Below are 16,730 nucleotides of genomic sequence, written 5' to 3'. Positions count from 1 at the left end.
ACCTGTAGAAAGCAGCATATCTGCTTTGTAAGCTCAAGTAAGCTTTCTTCTCCTTGATGCAAGGCACGGGTGATGGCCACTGTCAACCACTCCCGGATTGGCTGAGCATTGCCCTGGTAAAACAGGTCTGTGGGGGAGCAACTTTGGCCCTCAAGGTTGTGCAATACTGACTGAGCCAGCAGAACAGAACTTGAACTGATAGTGCCATCTGCAGGAAGAAAAAATTGTCACATTTACCACTAATGGAATATGCACATGGTACTAAGTTGTTTCATTATAATATCCTATAGTCACACTCACCAGGGAGGGGTGGAGCCAGCAGCTGGTTAGATAGAAGCTGCAAGTGTTCCAAGGTGATGTCACGGATAGCAGGTATGTGGAAGAGACGAGTGAAGGTGTGCGGATTCTTGGGGGCAAAGATGTTGAGCAAGGCCATGCGGCAGTATAATCTGGCCAGTGCACTCTCACAGCGAAGAAGTTCCCTAAAATAAAGCAGAGATGCATGAATGATTCTGTGCAGCATGCAGACGTGTCATATTTACCCTCATTGGATTCACATGTTACCTGTGAATCTGAATGTTGCTACTGTCTAATGAGACCAAGCCATTAGCCGCAGTACGGCGAGATCCAGCAGGTGGGCGTTCCAGCATTTCAATAGGATACCAGTACCTGACAAGCACACCCTCACTACGCAGGTATGTCTCCACCTGTACCAGTTCATTCACCTTAACAAAGCAAACACAGTTTGTTTATCAGCATCTTTGTTGTTAAGCTAGAAAACACTTATAATGGTAAATGAGTATACTTACAGAGTCCACATCCAGCACAACACCATGCAAACCAAAAGTTTTTAACATGCCCCTGATGGCAAATTTCGGCAGTGCTGTTCCCCCTGTTGTGCTGTTGGTATTGTTGCTGTCAGGACATCGGATGACCACAGTCAAGCCTGTGTTGAAACAGTACATCATCACGAGGATCATTTAAATGACATCACATTACAGTGGTCCCTCGCTATAATGTGGTTCACCTTTCACGGCCTTGCTGTTTCGTGGATTTTTTTGTGCAATTTTGCATGCTTTTTTTTTTTTTAAACAGTGCATTGTGTTCTGCGTCCTGATTGGCTGTAGGCAACTGTCAATCAATCTCGTACCGTGTCTCCTGTACAGTACAGAATGCGTTCAGCTTGTCAAATTTACATAAATCTTCAAACGCTAGCAGTGTGACTCTGAAGTGCTGCACTGCATGTTTTTAAGTTTTCCCCAACAAACACAACAATGTCGACAAAATGTTTTGCACCATCAAAGGCACCTGCAGGTTCCTTTGGTTTCATTCTATGGTTTGAACTTTGAGATTGTTTAAACAAGAGAGAAAAGCGTGACGATGTTCATGCCTGTCTGAGAAAAGTGTATAAAGTGTGTAGTGCGGGGTTTTACAGTCTAAAACATCTATAATAATTGTAAAAAATAAAGGTGGGTACTTTGCAGATTTAACCTATCGTGGGTTACTTTTAGAACGTAACTCCCGCGATAAACGAGGGACCACTGTATATACATTTGATTTTTTCCCCCACTGGAAATTACAATAAGGTCATTCAAGCCTAGTGGCAGCAAGTGAAAAGTAACTATGCGCAATATTAGTACAGATGTCTAAAGACTTTGTTTTGTGTGCTTCATGAAATAATATTATTTCCTTTCGTACCTTTGCGGACTTTGTCGATAGTGAACTTGTTGGCCTCATCCTTGATATCCTCAATAGTTGGGAGGTAGAGATCTCGAGGAATGCCACCATTCTCTTCATACAGAAATTCCACTGTCTGCCTCGCAATGTCAACCATACCTGAAACCAGAAACAGTGTCTCAGCTCTACGCACAGGTATATAGTCTGGTAAGTCATTAATTTTATAACTTCAAACATCTATTTAATGAGGGTTGATGACAAGAATCCCATCATCAAATCATGAAGCACATTAAAGCATGTAGTATTAAAACTGAGGTCTGATTTGATTTGATGCTTAATTCCTTGTTCTATGAGCGAACCTAAATTATCAGCAATAAACCTTAAGGCGGTTAAATAAACATGTATGATTCAATTCATTACAAAATGTTCTTCCTATTATGACATTATTTTGACTTTTAGATGCAATTAACACTCCATTTAATTTCCAAAAACATCTTAAGGCTCATAAAGCTAAAGCAGCACAGGTTAAGTGTTTATTGTCATGGAAATCTGCAGTGGCATGCAAGATTTTTTGGCCATGTTGTAATAAAAGTTATTTACCCAGCTGCAGAGCTCCTTTGATTTGGTCCAGGCCCGATTTCCTCTCAGCCTCGTTACGGAACCGTCTACGAATTGTGGGGAACACTTTTGTCTCCCATGCCTTCACCAGAAGGGCATAGTGGTCCTCCTGAAGTCAAATCAAAATTCAGTTATGACATACTTAAGCTTAAAACTTCTTCCAACACAATTTTGAGCATTGCAGACTTTTCTTACTCTTGGAACATCATCATCATCCTCATCATCACTCTCATCATCAGCAATAGGGGGAGGATGTGGGTCAGGTCCAGAGGTGACCAGATTCTCATAGCTCAGCTCCACCTTATAAAGGCAGGACTGGTCACTGTTGTACTCTGCAAAAGCCAAATATTCAAAGGTTACTAGGCTATGAGGCAAAAATACAAATCGACAAGGAAGAAAAAAAATTATGGAAAAAAGGAATGTGAGATGAAAGCAAGAGACATACGCTGCTGAGCAACTGCAACAGCTGCAATCCGACAAGGGGGTCCATGAGAACCAGAGTCCGAAGTAACACTAGCGCCTGCATCATTATCGCTGTCTGAGGCCATAGCAAAGGGCAGTGCTTCAAAATTTGCACTGATTTCTTCTGCAAGGTCTACACACAAGTCAGCAGCATTTCTGTGTGCTTGGCCTTCAGCAAATGCAAAAGGCCGGCTTCCAAAGTTGGCACGTATCTTTGAGTTCTGCAAAGGAATATAGAGAAATTAAATATATAAATATATACATACATATAAATGATCCAGTACATTTTCCAAGAGCAGTTCAAATATAAATTTTAGCAGAAACCCACCTTCTTCTGAATGTGTACCAGGGGCCACATTCCACCAGCTACATCGTCAAGAATGGGACTAAGCCGCTGACCACAATAGGTAAAATACACCCTGCCTTTAGGGGCCTGACCAGGTGGAGGTGGAGTGCCCTCAGAACGCTCCCATCCAATTCCAGCAACATCACCTGTGTTCATGCAGAAGGAACATCCACATCTCAGTAATGGCTTGATGTGAACAGGTCATGACACATTTTAAAACATGCTAACATAGGAAACAGCTCAAGTTAGAATTAAGTTAAGAAAGCAAGATATGCTTTTCAATCAGCTTTTTGAAAGAGCAGCCTGGTAAGCAACATTGCATGTAAGACGTTTATTTCAAATCCATAACAGACTGCCGTATGGATTTCCAAGCTGTGTAAATCAAACAAAAGAAATGATCGATTGTATATGGAAAGAAAGATATTTTGGCTACTGTCTCACCAGGAAGTAGAGCCACATCCAGCCTGACACTCTTCCATTGCAGCAAACTGGAGCCATTATAATGCACTGCCCTACCATTACTGACACACACAGACAGAGAGGAGACAAGCACACAGAGACAGCATGACAAAAAAAAAAAAAAGAGTAAAGCAGTCAGCAATCGAGTAAGAGAAACAGAGCAGAGGAAATCCAAAGGGAATATCTTCGCTTTAATATGTAGGTCTACATACTTATGGAACAAACATGTGCCAACAGGGTTGGTCCATGCTCCATCCCTTTTCTCTGCTTCAGGTGCAAAACCAAAAGACACAATTGGCCCACTGTCCTCCTCCGAGTCTCCATAGGAGACAATTTCTATCTCCCAGTAAAACGATGGTGCCTGCAAGACAAAGAGAGAAAAGTTTAAACTATGGACAGGCTCCAAGTAAATAATTATAAATAAATAAATTATAAGTGAATAATTATATTTCATACTAATCATTGATATTTGTTCAAACAAACTAAAATACTGCAGGAGTGCATTCCTCTGATGTGCCCACCTGAACTGGTACGGGAGAGGTTGCGTAGATGAAAGTGCCTCTGGGAAGCCCTCCTCCAGCACTTGGATCAGCCAAGAAGGTGACAGAGGTCAGACGGGATGAAAACATGCAGGCACGGACTGGAGGGAAAACTCTGGATGGACACCAAGTAATCTCCTTCGGCTGTTAAGACAAGCAGATCAAAGGTGAAAAGACAGAAGGAGCCCAAAAACACTCAGCCAAACACATTAAGATGTCTGAACATTTTTGAGCACATAAGGAGTAGAAACACAATCATTTTAATGTTATCAGTTAATTAAAACACATTCAACAGATTTCAACACTTTGAAGACTATAGCTCTGTTCTTTATAATAAGCAAAAATCTCAGCTGGTATGTTACAAGAGAGGCAGTGTTTTGTCTATGTATTTAGGAGCCCCTACCTGACGTCTGTCCGTCTGCAGTGGTGGAGGTGGTGGACGAGCACAGTCCCGATACAGCATTCTTACTCTCTCACATTGAGCTTCAACCATGCCAAGGCGCTCTCCTGCACAAGATGACAGAAATGTGTCAGACACACAGCTGCTAAGCTGGAATGGTGATGAGAAGTACCAGCTGATGACATATCTGGATATGCTCACCAGGGCTGCACTCCTGGGCAACCAGGTTGAGAACCTCAACAGCAGCCGGACACTGCTGAATGAACTCTTCACAGAAGGAGCTGTCCTCTAGAAGTTGGGCCATCACCAGACACGCCCTGACAAAAAACAAACAAAAACAACAACATCACATCATATCACATAATGATGCTCCAGTCTTAAGGGGTTTACATTTTAAATATAAGATAGTTTCCCCTTATAATGCAAGTATGAGACTCAGACTAGTAAAGTTCAAAAGTTGATTCCAAATACAAAACCCAAGACATTTTGACACAGACCTGACCAATCAGACAAAATGCACAAGTTTATATGCATTACTGTTTACTCACCTAGTTCTGATTTCAGCCAGCAAGCGCACTGCAGCCATTACCGGGCTGGAGCCATCTCCAGTAGCTGGTAAAGAAGTGTGAATAGAGAGACTGCCCTCCTGTGGCAGAAGCATAGACTGCACAGCTTGTACCACCTTCTCTGTGATTGACAGCTTATAGAGAGGAAGAGCCTGTTGTGGGGAGAGCCAAAAGTGACAATCAGGTTGCCACTTCCTATAATAAGAACTGTACATAACCCGATGTCGGAATTCTTACCTCAGATCTGGGAGTGCAGAGGCGTGATATTGGTACGGTCAGGATATCTGAAGCTTTGCAAGCTTTCCGATACTCGCAAGACGGAAACTTCACAGTAGCGATGCCCTCCTGCTCATTTATAGACATAACTATACCCACACTCCCCAGCACTCCTTTACCTACCACCTGCAGAGCAAAGGAAGCACGATAAAAATGACAGTAGTTAATTTTTTCAGTGGTTTCAATGGATTGGATCACACCATTTTGATAAATATATGATAATATATATATATATATATATATATATATATATATATATATATATATATATATATATATATATATATATATATATATATATATATATGCAATAATAATGTTTGGTATCTTTGATATATGAACTAACCTGAACCTCAGAACCAATCTTGATAGTTTCTTTAAAGCCTCCAAGAGCACAGAGTGCAGCAACAGCCTGTCTGCCAATGGCCTGCAGTTTAGCCAGTTTTCTGCCACTGCTGCTGCCGTTCTCCAGAATACTCTCAGCATACTTGCCCAGCTGAGGGATAAACATTAGCGCCCGGGAGAGAACCTGCAAAACAGCCATGGGAAACACTATCAGCAAACAATATCAAGTATAATCACTGATATGGAGGTAAGAAACAGGATAATGCTTTACTTTTTCAGCAGTGCTTGTCCAGATCTGAGCAGTGTTGGACTCAGGAGCAGTGAGCAAACTATGAAGCAGGGCTATGACCTCTGCAGCCATGCTGTTGGCGACATGGCCACTGATAAATGGGCGTACCGGGTCTGACCTAATTAAGGCAGATTTTAAGAAGAAATGTTACAACCAAAGATCAGAATATGTATCTGCCACATACACCTACAACCTGGCAGTATCCACTTGTAAATATGACTGCAAATATTAAATGATTTACTTTTGTATACAATGTCTAAATCACAGAAACAGCACCTGGCTAACTCAGCATTCCTGTCTCTGCAAACAGCAGTCTGAGCAGTTTTCTTCTTGTCGCCAGCAGTAATGCCCCCAGCAGTCTCTTGGGCTAAAGTCTCCACAGGTGGACCAACGCTCACTATCAGACCAGACTGGGCCCACTTGTTGGCTTTCCTCAGGGCAGCAGATGCTTCTTCTGTAATTACCTCACAGCATCCACTCTAAATTACATTTAAAACAGGACAGAGATAAAGATGGCAGTTACAAAAAAAACCCACACACAAACACAAAAAAAAGGCACTTTATGGTTCTGGTTAAGTTATTTTTAAGTTACCTTTGTCATGTCTCTGTCCATCTTTACAACTTTTTCCATGTTTGCTCCAGTGCCCAGTCGAAAGGGACGCCCCTCAGAGCTGCTACATTTTGGAAAGAGTGGAGAAACAGTAAAGTCAGAAACAGCCAGAGTAAGCTTGCAAATGTAAACCCAAAACAAAGATATGAGGTGAAATCATACCTAAGAAGTGGTTGTAAAACCTCATGAGATGACTGGTCCTCTCTCTTGTGGATAAAAATCGAAAGCTTGCCATCAACTGCCTCTCCCTCCTCCCCAACATCATCAGACTTGAGAGCTCCTTTGGAACTGGCACGAGAGAGACTTGTGTCTGGCTCAGAGGAGCTGGGTGAGAGAAGAGTCTGACAGCCTGGCAAATAGAATATAGGAATAAGAAGGAGAAGACAATTTTATAACCATCCAATATAGTTGCTTTGCCATTTGTGCCTTTATTCAGATGGTGGACAGCATTTAGAGGTTCTAGGTAAGAGAGACAAACCTGGTACTACATAGTCTGCCAGCTTGGCTAGCAGCAAGGCAGCAATGCGCGAGGCTGGATCATTGGCATCTTGTTGCTCAGCATCTAACGTGTTAATGGAGTAGCTCCACGAGGGCAGAGCCACATTACCGCAGTCCTCCACACTCATGAGCGGCAGGGCAGCACGACACAGCTGCAGGATGATAAGTACTAGCTTTGGTGAGGGCCTCTGGTCGAGCAGAAGAGACAAGAGCTTGGAGACACAAGCTGGCTGGCTCAGGATGGCTTTCCCTATGTGGCTCCTAAAACATAAACATACACCATATGAATTGTCTGTGTTGCGATATACAAAAACGGGTGATAATTAATAATCAAAAAACAGTGTTAGAAAAACAAAAACATGATAATACATGGTGCACAATCCAAGGCCAATATAGCTATAGAGTCAGTCTCAATACCCGTTTTTTATGCCTCTCCTCTCTTTCAGTAACTACTACATTTCAGCCTCAGTTCATCTAAGGTAAGGTGACCATTATTACCAGCATTCATTTTTCTGCTGCTGTAGCTACTTCTCTTACACACTTGGAGACTCACTTCGATAAACAAAACAACCAAGTGAACCGGAGTCTCTCTCTCTCACATGCTCTTGTTTGGCTGTTATTACAGTATGCTGTAGAACTGCAAGAACTGCAGGGAGGCTGACTGTTGAGGACTTAATTCTTGGTATAATTGCTGATTTGTTATTAACTCTTTCTGTGGCTTCTCAGCTTCTCTCTGCACCGTGAGTTACCGCTAGCTGTTCCATTAGAGTGCACTACTCAGTCATTGGCTTCGAGTCCCAGGTGTGTCTGGTATTGCAGCTGGCTTAATAAGTCACTGCAGATTGGTGCCCTAATATAGCAATGTGATATTTAGAGTTCTGTGTATATCAGTAATATTTATTCGCTTTGCTTTTGTCCCTAAGAAAAAATAAATTACATTTTAATAGCCTCAATATATATTATGAGTTTTATTATATTTTATTAGATTTATTACAGTCTTTATCTCATTTTATATCCCAGTTATAATCACCATGATCCAGCAGATGTCCATGCTAAAAATCTTGATCCACCAACTTAAGTTTTTCAGTGTTTCTACACATCATGGTTTCTCACCATTTCTTTTAGCTACTATATTATGACAGCGCTACCATGAACACCCAAAACACAAAGAAAAATTACATGAAATAAACTTTACCTGGAAAGATCATTGAGCAGACTGAGCACATCCTGTAAAGCATCATTGCCGGCTGCCTGATTCCCACAACATTCTGTGGCTCTTGCCAGGTGATTGGTCAGCAGGCTGGATACCTGTCTTGCCAGACCTGAATGAACTGCATCTGTAGATCCACCTTTGAAGAGTAAAAGCAAGGACTGTTAATCCATCATCACAATAATCATAATATTTCATCTTACAGTATGAAAAAAAAAGCCTTTTAGGAATTTGATCAAAGTATCTACGAACTTTTCATACCTTCCACCTTCTCCCACTCAATACATCGGTTGGCCAGCACCTGAAAGGCTGCCCAAGCCATGGTGGCCACCTTCTGTTTTTTGGTCTGCTTTTCATTTGAACTGCATTCCCTCTGCCCACTTAAGCTGCACAGGCTATCCATAAGCTGAACCAGCCCACTGCGAACGAGGCACTGCTCCTCACTCCTATGATAACACAAGTAAAAAATTAGGGTAAGCAATCAAGGCCTTAGTACTGCAGGAATATTAAACGAGGTAAGTTAAAATAGGTTTGCTTGCCTGGTGTAAGGGATTGTGCAAAGTAAGCCAATACTGTTGGCACAAGCAATTGGGTAGCGTGCACATAGTGACACTACAGACGTCATGGTCTCCCCAAAGGCCTCCTGCACCTGCTCTACCATTCCCCCACAGGTCAGCTCCTCAATCCTGCACAGATGTCACACAAACAAAAAGTAAACAAACCACAATTCCAAATGTTTGTTTATAGTCTAACCTAACAGATCAAAATCATAACTACAAGAAGTATTTCATCAGTGTGCATAATCAAAGTACACTCAAATTTACATTTGCTATTCCTCCTCTAGTCTTACCTCGGTCCACCTTGCAGTACCATAGTGACAGGTCCTACTAGGTGGGTGACCCCACCAACTCTAACAGCAGCAGTGAGCAACTCCCTCATGTGAACAAGCGCCTGCTTTCGTGTGCTACCTCGCCGCCAACGTGTCTGCGCAGCAGACAGGAAACTACTGCTTGAGACCTACAGACAAAAGAGCTATAAATTACCTTAATGCAAATCAGAATTTCATCCATTTATTTGAATGCATCTATGCCAAAAAATAAAGCATTTAAAGCACTGGTATGAGTGAAAAACCTACAGCCTGATCAGGTGTAGTTCCAATAAAGGCAAAGAGTTGTCCCAGCAGCACACTGTATGTTGGCTTGTCTCGGCTGTCCTCTATGGCCAAAGACTGCAGCAGGGTAAATGAGCTGCTGCGATGACTAGTAGGGTGGTGCCGCCTTCTGAAGATAAAAAGGTTTGCAAATACAGTCAAACACTATTTATTCCTATAAGTTACCTGCATTCCTTTTATCTAATACAGACAGAAGAATACCTTTGTGGCGCATGTGTAAACTCCAAGTCTTGGTTAGCAATCATCTCCAAGTCAGAAGGTGCAGACATGCTACGCAAGAAGACTGGTTGCTTCACCATGGGGATCACCGTCTTGGCATCAGACACAGACTGAGAGGCTGAGAAAAAACAGAAGAGGATCTGAGTGAAAATCAAACTTTAACAGTAACTGACATCTAATTACACAGAAACACAGATACCTATAAAAACTTTGCTTTTTTTTTTCCAGTGGAGAAACTTCCCAAGTCTGAGTTACATAACAGTAGCCATATGCTTAAATCTTAATATATCAGGAGCGTAGAGGATTCTAATCACAGGTCTAAAACATCCATTTAAAGCCGTGGTTCCCAAATAGTGGTCAGTGAGTTGCATAACCATATGTTATTACTGCATTATACTTCACAAACACTTCTGGGTGACTTATTAAATTTCAGTTTCAGTACTTTGAATGTACTAATTTTCAAAGGATAATAAAAAGCCATCACACACTGGGTATGAACCAGCGGCAGCAAGACAGTTTGTTAGATTGTATGAAGAGCTCTGAAAAGGTAATACATGCAAGGCATATGGCTAGTGCAGTCAACACTCATGCAAAAAAAAAAAAAAAATCTGATCACATGCTTGACTCAAAGAGCCTGAAAATGTCTTTGTCTGACAGTATAATCAAAAGTTATACTCTCGTTGATGTGCCTTGGGCACAACAAAAAATTTGAAAACCACCAGTTTAAAGAAAGAAATCTTTAATTTTCAGTCCTGCTAACCAGCAAAGCATCACTTGGAAACAACACCTGTAACAAAAGATGGCAGACAAACAGATACGCGTTTACCTGGGCCTGGTGTGCCAGCAGGTGTGCTGGTTAGACTTCTGCAATGTGGAGCGATGGTGACATGGAGCAGTAGCTCAGTGCGGTTCATTAGACTTTTCACCAGAGTTTTAGTTTTAGCAAGAGGGCTGCTACTTCTGATGTGTTTACTGTTCACCTCCTGAAAGAACTTCTCCCTGTTATTGCAAATAAATACTGTTAGAGAATGAACTGATCTGAAAAAATGTAAATGAGCTACATAATTAATACTTGCCTCAAAGCAAGAACAACATTTTCCAAATCACTAAAATCAAGTGGGACCTCCTTCAGTGAGCAGAGTAATTCCAATTCCTTCATTTTGTTCTGGTGATGTTAAAAAAAACAAACAAACAAGAGACAGAAAACCAAAAAGACACAAAAAGAACAGACTTAAATAACTGAGATCTTATCATTGGTTGATTACAGAAATTAGTGTGTCTGTGGCAGTCTACCTCAAAGAAGTGGTAGTCATGAAAAAATGGCGTGTTGTTCTCCAGTTTTCCTTGTTGGGCCTCCTCTACCTCATTCTGCCATTTCTGTTCCAATTCTGCTACACTCTGAAAGCAACACAGGAAATGATTAGACACAATTAGTCTTCCACTCTTTTTTGTCTTAAGGTCTGTTTGTTTATTTATTTACAGGTACTCTTTCTTATTAGAAAGATTAGATATTCTTATTTCTTATTTGTAGGTGCTCTTTAACATTAACTTTATTTGAACTTAAACAATTGATTGATTGTTTGATACTTTATTCATCCCGAGGAAAAATTGGGTTAGTAATATAACCCAATAAATTAAACTGTTCAAATAAAGAATTCTAATCTTAACCTCTTATTTAATAGCATAAACAAAAACTGAAAATACAACAATTTCTTTCACTTGTTGCAAGCATAATTAATCGATAAAATACTGTTTTCAAAAAACCTTGATGGTCAGCATAAACTTACCTGCAGCTGCCGCTCCATAGCATTAATCTTCTTAAAGGTCTCAGCCATGATCTTACAGAGCAGGTCATATTCTTCTGTGTGATCCTCGCGGTATTGGTAGTTGACGAGTGACTGAAGCGCATCCACCAGGCTCAAATGTTTGATCACGCAAGATACTATTACCTCTTCCATAACATCTGGTCTTATCACCTCCCTTACAAAAAACAAAGAACAAGCTAAAAATGATTGTGAAGTGAAATAACATGAACAAAAACCTTGATATTAATATCAGCTCTGTTGTGACTCTTGACTCTCCTTCAGAATATATAAAAACCAGAAGCCCTAAATTTGTAGGGTGTTTGTCTCAACCATTTAGGGAGAGTGACAAATCCATGTACAGTATATAGATGCCATACTCTGTCAGACTAAAAGGATTAAGCTCTTACTTTATGCTTGGGCGGAATTGTGGTCGAGCCCTTCCGGACACTTCTCGTAGCCTAGACATGATGCCCGGAGGAAGGCGAATTCGGGGCAAGTCAAAGTAGGTCCCTGGCATAAGACCTGGAGGTGGGATGAGCACGTCAGCTGGGTAAGTGAACTCCCGATCCTCCTCAATAGTGAGTGGCAGAGGTGAAGGACTGGGCGTGAGGGCTGGAGAGATGGCACCATTTGCTTCCACCTGCCACTGACACCTAGAGGGAAATTTTTTTTTACTCATTTCGGCTGCTAGCAGCTCAGCTGTGACTCAACTAGATACCGAAGAAGAATATGTAGTAATCCTTACATGTAGGACATCACATTTAGTTACTATTAATGGGACACATTTTATTTTAGCTCCGTTACCTTTGCAGCAGCTTTGAGCAGAGCAAATCATGGCAGGCCTCCTCCTCTTTTGTCACCTCTGGCCCGTTATACAGAATGCGGAGCATTGAGCAGGCCAGCACTGACAGTCCCAGCGCAAGGTCTGCCAGAAAGGGGAGACCTCCAGAGACATCTTCTGATGACTCCTGTAAAAAATAAAAAAAGATATACAGGATCTTTAGACTACTTCAAAAAGTTAAAAAAAAAATAAATAAAAATTATATAGAGAGAGATGTTGACGATATTTACATTGTTTGAATTATTACCTGAGCTCTGACAGTGCAGGAGAACCCCCACATGGCTTTATCAGGGGTATTATGTTCACGTCCACTCCTCATCTCAAAAGAAAATGTCACTGTGTCTCCTTCAACCTAAAGCAGAACACAGAGCAAAATGTAGCTCTTCAAACTGTCTATGAACATCTATGAACGAATAATTCATACTTGCTTTTATTACCTTCACAAGGTCTTTGGGCCATCCTGTCCCCAGGACACTGCGACTGCCATAACCCAGAGTGTTTCCTCCATACTCTGCTACTTTACGACTATTGGTGTTGGGACCGGCATAGATAACCAACTATAATAATAGAGAATGTATTTGTTTAAAAAAAATCCACAATGCTATTCTTCAGAAACTGAACAAAAAGATGTCTAAAGGTGAAGTATGATTGTGTCTCCAGCTCGTACACAGGAGGAGTCATTACCTTGTCATAATCATACTGTGATGAGCAGCGAGAATCAAAGCGAAGGTACAGGCACCGGGCTCCTGGGATGTGTACGGTCTCCTTGAATTTGTAATTGTCCCTTACAGGATGCACAGTCTCTACTGTTTTCCCAGCAGCCCATGGAGCAGGGATCTTCAGTCCTGTCAGGAAGCCAGGCTCTTCACGTTCATCAAGAATTCTATGATACAATTAAGTTAGTATTTTAAAAATTGAGCTTAAGACACAGCCGGTGCCATGAAGAAAATCATCTCTTCAAAATATTTATTATGCAGAAACACACTCCCGTAGATGATGAACTGGCTTAATTCTTATGGTGGAATCTAGAAAACTCACTTGTCATCAACAGTGCATGTCTTTGCTCCCTGGCCCAGAGAGCCACCAGCAGGCAGAGACTCTTCAGTAAAAAGCGGAGACTGAGTCTTTAGTAACAAGGCAGTCTGAAAAACAGAGTGGAAAAAAGCAACTTAATAACAGCTGCTTTTTCTACTCAAGGAAATATACAAGAACCATCTCCTCCTTGACTGACAAAACTGACCTGGCTGGTATAGAGCACCAACTGCACCAACTGAGGCATGAGGGCATCAGCGAGGGTGAGGGTCTGCAGGTTTGGGTGCATCAGAGAGGTGAGCAACACCGGCAGCAGGTGCCCAAGCATAGTGGCCTTGGTAATCTGTTCCAAGCCTTTCAACCTTAACAAAATTAAGATAAAAAACCAGTGAAAATTTTAGTTTCATGGTAAGCAGAAAAAAAACAAGATGAGAAGAGGAAAGTCTGGCACAGTGATTCTAAGAACCTGCTAATAAATACCACCTCCCTCACTGTTCCATTTTATTTTAACAACATCAGCATTAACCCTTTACTGACCATGGGCCCACCGGTGGGCCCATTTTACAGGTAAATTTGAAGGGCCGGTCAATAAAGGGTTAATCAGGTTTAGTTAAATCTTCTTTCATGGTGATATAGTACACAAGACCCAACAAAGAGAATTTCATGTCTAGTTTAATTTCTGACAGGTACATTCTGGTCTTACAGTGATACAAACTGGCTTCAAATGTCTTCATGCAATGTTCCAACATAAGTGGTAAGAAGATTTTACAGGAATCAAGCAAAAGTATTTAAAAGTTCACCTGGTTTCTCTGTCAGCTATGTCGCTGTTAATCAGAGCAGTGGTGACCTGCTGTAGGGTTTCCAATACTTCATCACATCCCACCAGGATTTTGGTTGCTAAGGACAGGATGCTGCTTTGCAGCTCCTGAGGATGACACAGAGTAGGCCCACACTTACGTAACACTGCTTCCAAGATTTTCAGTAATTACATTCACTCAATATGTAACTATTAATACATACTCCATGCCAACAGATTAAAAACAAACTCTAGATTGTTCTGTTTCATTGCTGTCATCAGTAACCTTGAGTATGAACACACCGTTTTTCAACAAATAATAAATGACATCACAAAAAACTGCACTGGGCACAAACTCTTCAGCATTACCCTTAAAGAACTTCAAAAGCCATTGCTTCATTTGGTGTGTTGGTCTCTCACTGACACACACACATACTCCACGTTCAAAAAGGTAGGGGTATTTAAAGGGGATGTTTACCTGTACCTTCATTGTTTCCCCTTGTAGGGAATTGTCACTGTCATCACTATCATCTGGACGGATAAGAATGGTATTACTGAGGAGGTGGTTCTGAACAGCCATGAGGTAGCGCAGACTAGGTGAGACCACCTAGAGAGAAGGGAAACCATCTTAAATTGTATGAATGCAATCTTCCAAGCCATGGTGATCTTAGTCTGGATTGATGGCATTTAAGTGCTGCCGAATTGATATTCATACTGGCACAGTGGAGAGCAGCTTCTGGAAGTCATCTCGGGAGACAGTCTGACATTTGGTGATGAGGAGGCAGGATTCTCGGACTACAGTCTTGAGGATACAATGCAGCAGTTCATCATTCAATCTGTAAAAGAAGACAGATTTCCACAACTTTAAACAAATACAGATCTAAAGAGAAAAGATAGTATTGTTGCCACAAGGCTGCCACTTGCCTATAGTGGTCATCTTCTTCACTTCCAAATCTATTCTTCTGCAACTGTTCTGCCAAATTTGTAAGGATGACATCCCGAAGTTGAGACAATCCACCGTTTCTTTCACCTGAGTATTAAAGGTAAAAAACATACACCATGTGAGAAATAATGAGAATAAAATACAGGAGGTGTCACTTAAATTAAAGCCTGAGCTGCCAATCACCTTCGGTTAGAACCAGTTTCAGTAGTTTGTTGAGTTCAGCCTCCCCCTGATACAAAATATTGAGGCCTGAGCTACAGAGAAGAGGTAAAAAAAAGAAGAAAAAAGAAGGTTCATTAAAATGAAATCATGATCACAAGTCCAACCATTACTTCTGTCTTTGAGTAATTATAACTTACCTAATGGCCAAGCAGACTTCTCTCTGAATTTCTGTTCCTATCTGGTCCACTGGAGCCATGAGCAGCTGCCACAGGAGGAGTCCTGCACGGCGCACACTCTCCCTATTCTGCTCTGACTGAGGATTGAAAAACCTAAACACTACCTGTAAATGGTAGAACAGATACACAAGAACGTTAGAATCACACAGAAAAAGCTAAAGGTTTTTTGGCAAAATTCAGCTGCACTCAAAAATCACCTGAAACACAACTAAGATACAGCGGATGATGCAGGTGTCACCATTGACCATGGCCTTTTCCATAATGTCACAGATGCTGCTGAAGTGACGGGCCTCAATGGGGTGTTGTTTTCCCAGTAAGGCCCCCAAGGGCAAACTGTTGCTGCTGGCTGCCAGCAAGTTGAGCTGGTGGATACACATAGCACCTACATGATGAAGCAGCTGGTTGATCACCTCGCCAGTGGCCACAGTCTCCTCTGTTAAAGGACAAATTATGCAGATCTGTCACTTTTATGATTTAATCTTATAAAACAAGCCACTTGTTGTTTACATCACCTACCTTTGGGTTCTTTGATGACGTGGCTGACACCGAGTCTATGGCACACATGATGAAAGGCTTGGTTCCCAGGGTTGCACCACTGATCTATGTAATCACTGGAGCAGGTCCAGATCAAGTTGTTCAGTGCATCATAACACGCTCCTTCAAAGAATGCAGAAGTAAATGTCAGTTATGTAGCGCGTGACTATTTGCCGCACGTAAGTAGAAGTAAAATGTGACAAGTTTTCAGCTCACCTAGCCCTGCCACCTGGGCTCCCCTGCCTAAAGAACTGCCAGGAGCATCAATGAGGTCTGCGCGACTGCTGAACTGACCATCAGCCAGGTTAAAGACCAGACTGGAGGCCAAAACTGAACGAAAAACATAAGAGCTATAGTTAATAAACTCATGACTCAAATTATGATACAAAGCAGTGGGGGGTGGGGCATTCCCAAAATTCTCATTAACCATTAACATTAACTCATTAACCCATCAAGATGTTACTATTTTAAATGCTGTGTATTCACCAGCAATTAGCCACCGTCATAAATGATGATTAATACTTATTTGGAACATCAGATTTAATCAGATTTATAGAGGCAGCTAGTAAGCTTAGTGTCCGACTTTCTAAAATTAAAAATAAAATAAATAAAAAGTAACAAAAAAACAAGTGACAAAAAAACTCAACATAATCAGGATTTAGCAGTGAGCCTGTGCATGTGTTTGCATGCGCTTAC

At 41.4% G+C, this 16,730-nt stretch overlaps 1 protein-coding gene across 1 annotated transcript in view; it reads right to left on the bottom strand.

Moving 5' to 3' along the window:
- Positions 1-16,730, bottom strand: part of LOC134639508 (probable E3 ubiquitin-protein ligase HECTD4) — a 39,689-nt gene that overhangs the window by 13,353 nt on the left and 9,606 nt on the right. Inside the window, exons 10-57 of the mRNA XM_063490737.1 lie at positions 16,251-16,364; positions 16,017-16,157; positions 15,698-15,933; positions 15,462-15,604; positions 15,286-15,356; positions 15,084-15,189; positions 14,875-14,995; positions 14,638-14,766; positions 14,164-14,288; positions 13,572-13,725; positions 13,370-13,473; positions 13,016-13,214; positions 12,769-12,888; positions 12,579-12,683; positions 12,295-12,458; positions 11,898-12,143; positions 11,473-11,665; positions 10,979-11,083; positions 10,758-10,850; positions 10,512-10,680; positions 9,668-9,803; positions 9,431-9,575; positions 9,146-9,312; positions 8,835-8,981; positions 8,557-8,741; positions 8,281-8,434; positions 7,066-7,346; positions 6,750-6,936; positions 6,570-6,651; positions 6,254-6,456; positions 5,960-6,095; positions 5,690-5,872; positions 5,305-5,469; positions 5,050-5,219; positions 4,703-4,818; positions 4,505-4,608; positions 4,084-4,245; positions 3,775-3,923; positions 3,545-3,624; positions 3,086-3,249; positions 2,741-2,978; positions 2,491-2,627; positions 2,278-2,404; positions 1,699-1,836; positions 810-946; positions 565-725; positions 301-482; positions 3-208 (exon numbers count right to left, since the gene is read on the bottom strand). Of these exons, the coding sequence (XP_063346807.1) occupies positions 3-208; positions 301-482; positions 565-725; positions 810-946; positions 1,699-1,836; positions 2,278-2,404; positions 2,491-2,627; positions 2,741-2,978; positions 3,086-3,249; positions 3,545-3,624; positions 3,775-3,923; positions 4,084-4,245; positions 4,505-4,608; positions 4,703-4,818; positions 5,050-5,219; positions 5,305-5,469; positions 5,690-5,872; positions 5,960-6,095; positions 6,254-6,456; positions 6,570-6,651; positions 6,750-6,936; positions 7,066-7,346; positions 8,281-8,434; positions 8,557-8,741; positions 8,835-8,981; positions 9,146-9,312; positions 9,431-9,575; positions 9,668-9,803; positions 10,512-10,680; positions 10,758-10,850; positions 10,979-11,083; positions 11,473-11,665; positions 11,898-12,143; positions 12,295-12,458; positions 12,579-12,683; positions 12,769-12,888; positions 13,016-13,214; positions 13,370-13,473; positions 13,572-13,725; positions 14,164-14,288; positions 14,638-14,766; positions 14,875-14,995; positions 15,084-15,189; positions 15,286-15,356; positions 15,462-15,604; positions 15,698-15,933; positions 16,017-16,157; positions 16,251-16,364 (7,280 nt within the window). The remainder of the gene's footprint in view (positions 1-2; positions 209-300; positions 483-564; positions 726-809; positions 947-1,698; positions 1,837-2,277; positions 2,405-2,490; positions 2,628-2,740; positions 2,979-3,085; positions 3,250-3,544; positions 3,625-3,774; positions 3,924-4,083; positions 4,246-4,504; positions 4,609-4,702; positions 4,819-5,049; positions 5,220-5,304; positions 5,470-5,689; positions 5,873-5,959; positions 6,096-6,253; positions 6,457-6,569; positions 6,652-6,749; positions 6,937-7,065; positions 7,347-8,280; positions 8,435-8,556; positions 8,742-8,834; positions 8,982-9,145; positions 9,313-9,430; positions 9,576-9,667; positions 9,804-10,511; positions 10,681-10,757; positions 10,851-10,978; positions 11,084-11,472; positions 11,666-11,897; positions 12,144-12,294; positions 12,459-12,578; positions 12,684-12,768; positions 12,889-13,015; positions 13,215-13,369; positions 13,474-13,571; positions 13,726-14,163; positions 14,289-14,637; positions 14,767-14,874; positions 14,996-15,083; positions 15,190-15,285; positions 15,357-15,461; positions 15,605-15,697; positions 15,934-16,016; positions 16,158-16,250; positions 16,365-16,730) is intronic.

The sequence above is a fragment of the Pelmatolapia mariae genome, linkage group LG12 (genome assembly GCF_036321145.2).
Source record: "Pelmatolapia mariae isolate MD_Pm_ZW linkage group LG12, Pm_UMD_F_2, whole genome shotgun sequence".
Lineage (NCBI taxonomy): Eukaryota > Metazoa > Chordata > Actinopteri > Cichliformes > Cichlidae > Pelmatolapia > Pelmatolapia mariae.
The sequence above is the reverse complement of the archived record's forward strand: the minus strand, read 5'-3'. Positions and strand labels throughout refer to the sequence as shown.